This window comes from Ahaetulla prasina, chromosome 1 (assembly GCF_028640845.1).
Source record: "Ahaetulla prasina isolate Xishuangbanna chromosome 1, ASM2864084v1, whole genome shotgun sequence".
NCBI classification, from domain to species: Eukaryota; Metazoa; Chordata; class Lepidosauria; order Squamata; family Colubridae; genus Ahaetulla; species Ahaetulla prasina.
The window spans coordinates 175,643,426-175,654,235 of record NC_080539.1 but is presented as its reverse complement, the minus strand read 5'-3'; the positions used below and the strand labels follow the sequence as shown (position 1 = coordinate 175,654,235).

Here is a 10,810-nt window from a genome sequence, read left to right as displayed (position 1 = left end):
TTTTCCTTAAAGATAGATGTATATTCAGAATTCCTTGGTCCTGTTAATTCATATCACTTGGTGATTTAGTGGAAAGAAACGCTGCCTAAACGCAGCCTTGAAACAGAACTTACGTCCTTTTAATATTGCTTTCAGTTTAGGGATTCTAAATTTGTCTTTGGCCTTTTCAGATATGCTAATAATATCTTCACAAATAATAAATAACTTTTTAAACTATTGTAAGTTTACATATGTGCTGGGGATTTATTTAGAGAAGTCCATGGACCATAGTTAAGATGTTGTTCCCACAATTAGGGCAAGAGACAAAATTATACACACGTGTACCTAGAGCTAGAATTTATTATTTACTTCTTTGATATGAAACTTCACCAGAATGAAGTTTCCTGAACTACAAAACAACTGAGATTTTTTGAAGAACAGTTGAGCCAAAAAATGTATATAGAAGGCAATGCAACTTTTAAATACATTCGGTGGCACTGTTTTGTCAACCTATCCTCCATAAAGTTACCCGATTGTTTATCTTGCATTTAGTTTTACAGCTCAAGTAGTGTCAAGAGCTTTACTTATATTTGTCCTTAAGAAATTGAAATGGGAACGTGTGATATTCCTGACCCCACCAGACACATCCTTTCACCTGAGGAATTCTAACATTCGGCTTCTTCTACTAAGGAGGAAAAGTATTTTAAGTTTAGTTGCCCGCAGCAGAAGCAAATCCAGTCAGCAGATGAAACTTTAGAATAGAGACAGTACTATATAGTACGTAAAAGAGAACACACTGGCTCTTCTTCAAGAAAATAGAAGCCTTAGAACTGTCCCAAATATATTTGAAGTCTGATATTTGTGCATGTGACTTCTCAACAATAGGAAAATTAAATTGAAAACAGAAGGACTGCTTTCCAACTATTCTGTTTATTAATTATACAAAAATCTCCCCCCAAACAAACCCCCAAACTAACTTTACTTTTCTTATCCTTTCCCCCAAAAGACTAGAAAGGAAATAATCTCCGAGAAATTTCCCTGAGAGCCATTCTAAATGGAGCTTTCTATTTTTGTGCACCGTACCTTACGAGTGTCTTTGCAACATCAGAGAAGGTCTTCTCCACTTGGGGCTGCTTGCATGCACAACTGATGCCCACAGGGAAATCTCTTAAAAATAAAGAAGGACTATCTTAATGCACGTGTTAATAATAGGTGTCCTCATTTTAACTTAACTGCTGGGGAAGCCTACTGAATGAGGCAGCTTTTCAGCATGCATTTATGATGTATTGGACTCCAAAGCAGCCAGTCTACCATCCGTCTGTTAACTTTTTCCTTTCCATAAGATTGTTGTGGCAGGACCCCAGAAAGGGCATACTTGTGATGGCCTACTGGAAAATTAATTGGCAATAATAATAATAATAATAATAATAATAATAATAATAATAATAATAATAATAATAATAATAATAATAATAATAATAATGGGGGAGTGAAAACCCTCACAGTTAAAGCCAGGCCTTTTCCTGTTGTGGGATTTGGTGCCATCTCCCCTAACTTATAAGTCATTCTTCCCAACTCAACTCCTTGGCACACAAAGTTGCTTCCTCTTTTCTCCCCTCCCCTGCATAAACTGCACTTCGGAGTCGGCCTTCTTTTTGACCCTTTTTTTCCCCCCTTTTCCCTCCTGTTTATTATGCAGTACGACGATTTACCCCATTACGGTGGGATGGATGGAGTGGGCATTCCGAGCACCATGTATGGGGACCCCCATGCCGCCAGATCCATGCAGCCTGTCCACCACCTGAACCATGGTCCTCCGCTTCACTCCCATCAATACCCGCACACAGCTCACACCAACGCCATGCCCCCCAGCATGGGTTCCTCTGTCAATGACGCTTTAAAGAGAGATAAAGATGCAATTTATGGGTAGGTACAGCTAGCATCAGTTTTATTCTCCGGAAAATGTGCTGCTTCCTCCCTGGTTCTTTTTTTTTTCCCCTTCTTTTTTTCCCCACCACCCTTACCTACCCAGTGATCAGGGCCAAATGGAGCTCATTGCCCACCGCAGAGCCTAGACTCAAACTAGGAAAGCTGTAGAATGGGGGGTGAATGTGCCTCGGTGGGATTCCTTTACTGTGGTGCTCTGCTCTTGCTAACCTCTGTTGGACCTCAAATAAAAATTCCCCCCATTCAAAGAAATTAATTGTTTTGGAAAGAAAAATACATGTGTCACTTTGCAAAATTTAGACTGCCTCCCCTCCCCCTAAGATCTGGGAAGTATTGTGCAGAAAAAAAGACCCTTCTCCCCATTTATTTATTTTTTTAGCAACTTCAATACGTTGAAGGCAGAATTGAAAGTGTCCTTTTGGTTGTTTTGGCTATAACTTTTTGCAATAAGCTGTAAAGTCGTATGAAAAGTGGAGAGAGCGAATGAGAGAGAGAAAGTAAGAAAAGAGAAAGAAAGAAAAGAAAGAAAAAGAAAGAAAAAGAAAGAAAAAAGGAAAGAGAAAGAAAGACAGACTTTATGGTAGAAAATAAAATAAATAAAAATAGAAGTTTCTCTGAAAGTAGGTATTTTTACGAAGTATTAAGAAATATGCATTCATGTATTCATTACATTTATACAGAAATAAAATACGTTTTTCCCCTTCTTCCTATACTAAGACTTTTTAAAGAACAACTTGACAGCTTCCTTTAAATTCAAATTTAAAAGGAGATCTTCAGGACTAATTGCACAATTCCTCCAAAACCCCCTTCCCCAAATTGAGTTTGGATAAGGCTTGGAGCTTCTCTGATGTGGGATTTTTTTTAAAAAAAAATTTTTTTAAAAAAGTGTGCAGCTTAAGTTATTTCTCCAGTATAACTTCGGGTGAATTTGCCTTTTGCTATTTGCGGGAATCTGAAGAAACGCTGCATATTTAACTACCATACTTTACCCCTTTGCGTTTAGATTACTTGCAGTTCTGCAGCCCCAAAGAGGTTAGAAGGGAAGGGGAATGGGAAACTTGCAGATGAAAGGAGCATGATGTTTACTTAGTGTATTATTAACACGTCATTATGGACACGTTAAAAATAAAGTTTAAAATGCGAAAAGTCACTAGTTCCGCAGTGGACCTTCACATGCTCCATCCAATAATAAATTCACATTACGTTACTGAGTTTATGAAGGAAAAGCATAATCTCCACACCCAACTGGGAGGAAGAGCTGGTGATCCACATATAAACAGTTCAAATTCCTTTCAGGGAACCTTTATTTCTCTGTCTCCCCCTCCCCCCCCCACCCCATGGGGAAACTTTGACAATTTAGCTTACCCAAGTACCTTTCTTTAACCCGCTCCCCCTGAAAACAATTACAATAAATCCCAAGGCTAATTTCTCATTCCCCATCCCAGAATTAAAGTGCATGTGGAGGGGGGGGCGAAGCTGGAGGGGGGGCGGGAAGTGGATTCAAAATGGCTGCTAAATCCATTTGGTTAATAGTCTTAGCTAACGCTGCTCAGGTCCTCTGACCAGCTTTCAGATGGGCAACCCAGACTGGGTACCAGGGCTCGGATCCAGGTTTCTGGTTCTACAGAGGAGGGAGAGCGGGCTGTGCCGGGCTAGGCGCGTTGGAGTGTGCGGGGCTGGAAAGTTCACTTGCGGGAAGTGGAGGGGGGGGGTCTTCTCCCCGACGGAGACCAGGCTTTTGCCCGAAGCCCGGCCTCCTGGACCCCGCGCGGCTCACCGGGGTCTCTGCTTTGGTGACTCTTACCCTTTTTTTCCCCCCCATTTCAGACATCCCCTCTTCCCACTCTTAGCACTGATTTTTGAGAAATGTGAACTCGCGACGTGCACGCCCCGGGAGCCCGGGGTAGCGGGAGGCGACGTTTGTTCTTCCGAATCTTTCAACGAAGATATAGCAGTGTTCGCGAAACAGGTCAGCAACCCGATCCTAGGGGCCCCTGATCCATGGTGCGCTTCCCCTGGGCCTGGGAGACTCTCTCGGGAAGAACGAGGACGGTTCGCCCGCCTCCCCCTAGCCCTGGTCGCCTTGCCTTCATTCCTCGCAGCCCCTCGATTCCCTCTTGCTCCGGCTCTCCCCCTCTCCTCTCCGGAAGAGAGGGCAGCCCTCCGGCCCACATACTGACTTGAAGGGTCGCCCTAGGACTTCGATTACCCCCTCCGCCCTTCTGGCCACTTTCCCAAGAAAACTGCCAGCTTCTGGGTCGCTGCTGGTGCATGGGGACAGAGGCGCAGCAGACAGCTGTCCGGCAGGCTTAGCAAGCGCGCTGGGCACCTTTGCTGGAGTCTTTCGGCTAAGCCTAGCTTTTTGGGGGGTGGGTTTGTGGGGTGGTTGTATGGGGAGGGGGTGCGATGTAACGTAGCAAGGGTAACGACGCAATATAACCGAATTGTCTTGGTCTCTCAAACTGCTTTTTCTTTCTTCTTTTTTTTAAAATTCCTTCGCCCCGGACTTTTCTACCCTGTGTCTAGATACGAGCAGAAAAACCCTTATTTTCCTCTAACCCCGAACTGGATAACTTGGTAAGAGTTCAGATACGTCTCCCCGACGTATGTGTTTTCCCTGTTTTCTTAAGAGGCAAGCTTCCCCCACTTTTTCCTCTCAGATGCGGGTGGTGGATATTAAAGTAAAAAACAAAAACAAAAACCACAAGCTGGGACTTTTTGAGGTCCAGGCAACCACATTTCAGGAGCACAATCCAAAAGCGAAGTTGGGTGGAGTGTCCGAGACGTTTGCCTCATTTTACCTTAACTGCGATTATGCAAATCTCGAGGTATCTTTGCGTTAGAGACCGGTGGGTAGTCCTGGAATAATGGCAGTTTGAGATAAAGATCTCGAGTCAAATTGACTCTGAAAAAAAATTAAATTAGTCTTTTGCAATGGAAACTTATTCTCTTCAGCCTTCTTCCTAAATTTGCTTGGCTCTACTGGACCAGCAATATTACTATCTACATTACCGCTTGCTAAAGAAATATTTATGATCCGTGTAATTTGGCCAATTCATTGCAAGAGCGGTCAAAAGTAAAAATCGGAGCTTTCTTTTTGTTAAACAGTCTGCAGAAAGAGGGCTTTTAAGTTTTAGTGTTGCTGTAATAAATCAAAATATTCACACACAACAAGGCATATGTCTGCATATACAAGAACGTACATACAGTGACTCCTGGATAGTAAACAGGAAGAGAAGTATTGGAGAAGCCCTAAAATCAGGGACAGAGACTTACATTGTTTTGTATTTTTACAGATGATCCAAGCCATACAAGTATTAAGGTTTCATCTGTTGGAATTAGAGAAGGTAACTCTCTCTCTTTTTCTTTTCCTCACTCCCTACCTAATAATATTTCATAAAGTTGAAGCTACAGCAGAATTTCTATAAATGTCTTTCCTTTTGGTAATTAGTGTCAAAACCAATCATGGCATCCATTTCTCACTGCAGTTTAATTACAATTTCAGCCACTAAAAATCTGGATCACTAACGCCCTGGCCTTGTATCTTTTTTTTTTTTTACTACCTTTGCACAAATGCATTGGATAATATTTTAGAAGGATGCTTGCCTTTTGGCTTGTGCTTCTTTCCATAGGATAGCTATTTCTTTAGTTTAGTACTTTAGTTTAGTTTTCAGTTAGTTTTTCAGGGTTCTCCCTCCCCCCCCCTTTCCCCTTTTTCTTTTAAAGAGCCATCTGCAGGGTCACACACAGGGCACAGTTTGTCCTGCAACATTTTGCAGAAACAAGCCAGAGTTGCTAGATGTGTCAGTTTCTTGTTTCTTTTGTGGGGGCTACTCCTTCCTTTTCCCAAGAAGGCAGTCATCAGATCAATCTGAATATGTGTTCTAATAATACTACTACTAATGTGTTCTAATAATAATACTAATACAATGGAACCCAAGTGCGTTTCAAAATAGGATTGGACTAGAAACATTTCAGGGCCTCCTGGAATATTGTTTCTACCCTTAAATGTGTGTGTATATATATACACACATACATATACATACATACATACATACATACATACATACATACATACATACATACATACATGCAATAAGGAAAAGGGATGGGAGGTGAATTGGGCCATTTTACACATCCCCCCCACGGTAGGAAATAGCCTGCTTGTGCTTTGCAATAAATGGTTAATATGGGCCTGTTTGCAGTGGAAAAAACATTACAGCCGCTCAGAATGTAAAGTCGTGGATTCATGTACTTTTAGAGCATTCAAGTTTTTGTACAATTGGAGCAAGGGATCCTTTGTGTCCTCTTGTGTCCACAGACTCCTTGGGAAAAGGCTTGTGATGCTATAACGGGGTAAAATTAAACAGTTTACCTTAAATGTCATCCATGCAGGCTACCTCACTAATAGTCACAGCTCCGAGAGCAGATGAATTTAACACGGGTGTTGAATATGTTGTAGGCTGTGAATCATCTTGTCACTGTCAATTTTCTGGGATATCTCTATTTTGCCAGAAAAAGAAAGTTGTTCTTAATTCTGAATGCTGGGGGGGGGAGATAATTGCAGTCTGTTTCCCGCTATTTAGAACTTTTGATGTCAGGCGAGGGGGAGGGGAATTGATTGCTCTTGTCAATTTCACTTAACATGCCCTTGATTATATTTTGGTGTTGTTACCTTTGTCATAATGCAGGTACACGAATTGTGTGACAATTTCTGCCACCGGTACATTAGCTGTTTGAAAGGGAAAATGCCAATCGATTTGGTGATAGACGATAGAGAAGGCGGATCAAAATCAGACAGCGAAGACATAACGAGATCAGCAAACCTAACAGATCAGGTATGGTCATCTCCAGCTTTGCAGTTGCTGTGCAAATCTGTATGCAGATCGTTTGCCGGGTCACTACGCCCCCTTTTATTATTTGCATATGATTAAGTCCCTTTTGGATAAATTTCCATCGAAATGAAAATTTTTGAATAATGTGGCTATTATTACTTCATTAAGTCTTGCTCCGGGATTCGACCTGGCGGAATGAGCTTGTAAAAGCATTGCCTTCAAACTTGACCTGCTCCTTGTCGCTTTTAATTTTTGTCTTTATTTTATTTACTCTCTTTTTTAATGACAATAGAAGGCTCTACTTCTGAATCGTGGGGGCTTCCGGGTAAAGAGATGCTAGAAATGGGTGGGAAAGGTGGGGGGAGGAAGAGAGAGGAAGAGTCAAATCCGAGATTGGTGGTCTGGGGAAAGAAGACAAGAGAAGGTTTGAAATCTAGCAAACGTTGGCTATTTTCTTCCTGTCTCTACGGTTCATTAGCCTGTCTTGTCAGTTTTCCTTGGCCGAACGCTTTTAGACCTCAGTGAGCATTGCTTTGTAGGAAGATTGCCTGCTGAAAGGGCATTGGGCTTTATTGGATGTAGCAGAAAAAGAAATAATAAAATCAGGAGAAGCAGCAAGAGATAGTGAGGGAAAGAATGATGTTGCAGTTGCTTCTGTGTCATCTTTGCATCTTTAGTTGCCCCCTTAGTTGGGGTATCTGAATAGTCTTAAGAGTAGGCCCTGCGCAATCTATGCGGGGATGGGGGGGGCACGTCTTTACCGTCCAACCTCACCTGGCTTCCCGCGCTCATGCCTGAACTCTTGTCTCGCTGGAATAAGGTGTGTTTTATTTTGAAAGGAAAACAAAAGTATCATTTTGGTTTAAAAACAGAGAAGTGATATTAAGTAATCAATGCTCCTTAACACTACAATGATTGGCCTTTGTCCTGGAGTGCGTTGTGGAAGGTGACAATAATGGGCAATGCCGGTGGTTTAGTTGCAATTACTGCTTCCTTTGAAAAGAAACAGATTCCAACCCCCCTCCCCCCAACTTTCTTCCTTCTTTATGATCTGTTATGTTGGAGACTTCTGAAAGCCATTGGACTGTTAGCTCTAGACAGACTTTTTATTTGGTTTTGCGGGAAATCAAAGCAGGCAGAGCTCTTGTTTTGAGAAGGCATTGGTCAGAATGTTGACTTGATTAAGGCAATTTTATGCCTCAGTTCGGTTCAAGGTGCTCATCTGCTGCTCCCGCTTTTTGGTGACTGGTGTCCGTTCCTGGGGATGGTACAGAAGATGAAGCAACGTGTTGATCGCAGCCTCTAGATTTTTATGAAGCTCTTGGACAAAATGCCCGTTTTTGAAAAGTATTCAATGAGCAATGGAAGATTTGTAAGTCGGTTGTAATTTTGCTTGTCAGGATCTCATTCCCTGCATGTGTACATGGGTGGGCCGGCAGTGGTCTCTGCTGACTTTTTAGACCTTGGAAGGAGGGTGGCTGCAGTTTGGTGGGGGGTCTCGTGCGGCCCCGTTAGATATTGCTGAAAACGCGGGCTGTAGTTGACGAGGGCTGTTGTGGCATCAAAATTGTAATCCAACAAGTCTAACGAGAAAATAGGTTTCTAAAAGCTTCAGAGTGCTTGGTACATAAAGCTATTTGAGCAAATTACAAGAACCGCTTAGGGGCATGAATGAAATCAACACTTTAATTGCGTCCAAAATGAAGATTTATGCCCCATTTTCCCAATGAATCATTATTTTGTTAAAGCGGAAGCAAAATATGGGAGTTTTGTTGTTGTTGTTGTTGTGCTCAAGGAAAGAAACCGGGGGCTTGATTTACCCCCTTCAATTCCTTCTCACCCGCACCTCTCTTTCATTCTCTACATTGTCAAGAGGTTGGTAAACTTCCCCGAAGTTTAGACGCGGCAAGTATGCGAGCGCGCACACACGTATGCGTATTGATACCCTTTAAAAACCTTCCGATATTTGTTTATAGCGGCTCATCTGAGCTTTAATGGGCCATCTCCGAATTGTCCCTTTTTTTTTTTTTTTTGGTCTCTTCAAGCAGAGAAGTTAATGGGTGGCTGAATATTTCTTCCTTCCTTTTTTTTTAAACCTCCAACCCACCTTGGGGAAGGTTCCTTGCCTTTCGCCTGGCAGACCACTCCGAAACCGGCGGAGAAGCTACAAGTATCCCTTGGCCCCGTGCTTAATGTACTGCGCTTGCGCCGCCTGGTAGTTTGCCCATTTCTCAGCCTGTGTTGCGAAGGCTACGGCGCGTTTCTCGGAGATACCCCTGCAAGGCTTGATCTCCTTTCCCCAAAAGACGCCCTTTCTCTTCTCACCCCCCTCCCCCGGGAAACCGAAGTTTCCCCCTTTTCTTTGTTACGAATGTGGCCCAACCAGTTTATAAGCAGGTCGCCTAGTCTGTTTTTAGGCTGGCCTGTGGATGGCAGGTCCCTTTACTGTAGGACCAGGACCCGGTTAATCTACGTATGGTGGCAAAAATAAATAAAATAAAATAAAAACGAAGAGCCCAAACCAAAACGTAGGCATTTGAATAAAAGGGGTTACTTAAAAATGGTGCTACAAGCCTCCCTTCGCTATTCTGCGAACCGCCCGGGCTCGTTAGCCAATTCATCCTTAAAGTCTCTAGAGTTTGGTCACCTTTCTTTGCCTCTATTGCAGGCAGAGCCTTAGTAGCCTCCCGGGAACAAAAGAGAGCCAGGCATGGGTTTGGCGGGAGAAAAAGAAATGTGAATCCTCGTTTTTTTCTGTCGGCGAAGGCAAAGACGGGCTGGCCGCCCATCTAGCCAAGCCTCCAGCCAAAGGCAACCTCAGAGAGCTGGACAACCGATCCCGGGTTCTGCGCTGGCTGGCGCCCCCTTCTGCTCAACGGTGCTCACGGCCCTTTCTGAAGAAGCGAACGCCGGCCGGGCTTTAAGACTAAACTGGGGTTGGAGAATCCACTTCTTGCTTGCTTGGAGTAGTTCTTTGGCCTTCCTAAAGCGCAGGTGGAGAAAGGCGTTCGAAGGAAAAGATGGCGGAAGGCGACAGGGCTTTGGTGGGGGAACTAGGTGGCGGGAAACAACGAAAGGAGCGGCCGTCTGAATCCCTCAATGACAGCCGAAGACCGAAAGCGACGCTCAGGGCGCAGGGCCTGGAATCACTTCCAGCAAGAGGTTGCGAGGGAGCCGACATAGATGCCCTGCCTGAGCGGGCAGCCTTGTCCTGAAAAGCAGTTTTCTGAAGCCTTCCTCTCCTCCAGGCCTTCATAAATTAACACGTTTCCCCCAATTAGAGCGAGTGGAGTGGCCCAACACCACGCTCGCCTCGCCTATAGCTGTGGCAGGGTATATATGTGTGCATAGCTCCCGTCCCAGAAAAGCAGGCCGCGAGCTCAGAGATTTACCTCGGGGAGACGGAAAAATCAGACGGCTGTTTGGTTGGCAACCGAGAGGCTCCCGCGGCCGCGCAGAAAAAAAAAGGCGGGCTTGCGGGCCTAACAGAGCCTCCGGGGGAAAGCGCTTAGGTCGTCCCCAGTGCACCACCACCCCACCCCCGCTATCCCTCCTTCGGTCCTCTGTTCTCAGCCTCCTCAGTTCCACGCTCGGGGTGTCCCGGGAAAGGTGCCCGGAGGCCTGCGAAATGGCGAACAGCGTTTGGTGTTTTGAGGGCGGGTCGTGACCAAGTTAGGGATGAAGGAAGGGCATCGTTTTTTGGGGTTTTTTTTGGGGGGGGCTGGCTGGCTGGCTGGCTGGCTGAAGAAGGTTTTTTGCTCCTTGGGGTGTGGGGGTGTGTGTGGGGGGAGAGAGAGAAGAGTGTAAGCAACAGAGCTTGGAGGCAGGCAGAGGTCACCCTGTGCTTCCCTTGGCCTCCCGCTGAGGTTTAGTCATGCCCTGACGGCGTGTCCAAGGAAGACAATGGGGCAAGTGGGCAGGGATGGGAAAAGCACCGAAGAGGGAAGAAAGGCACCAAAGAAGCCAGCAATTGTGTCTGCTCTCAGCTATACCCGCCCAGCGGGAAAAGGAGGAATAAGGGAGAGCAAGTGGCCCAGGGCTTGCTCTGC

At 44.6% G+C, this 10,810-nt stretch overlaps 1 protein-coding gene across 5 annotated transcripts in view; it reads left to right on the top strand.

Annotated features, from left to right (window-relative positions):
* Positions 1–10,810, top strand: part of MEIS1 (Meis homeobox 1) — a 203,553-nt gene that overhangs the window by 308 nt on the left and 192,435 nt on the right. For 4 of the 5 annotated variants that reach the window (XM_058182239.1, XM_058182230.1, XM_058182264.1 and 1 more), the window contains exons 2-6: positions 1,679–1,905; positions 3,754–3,895; positions 4,453–4,503; positions 5,223–5,273; positions 6,618–6,764. In XM_058182239.1, coding sequence (XP_058038222.1) covers positions 1,679–1,905; positions 3,754–3,895; positions 4,453–4,503; positions 5,223–5,273; positions 6,618–6,764 — 618 coding nt within the window. Of the gene's footprint in view, positions 1–1,678; positions 1,906–3,425; positions 3,538–3,753; positions 3,896–4,452; positions 4,504–5,222; positions 5,274–6,617; positions 6,765–10,810 lie in introns of those variants that run through there. The other variant, XM_058182245.1, reaches the window with a different exon arrangement.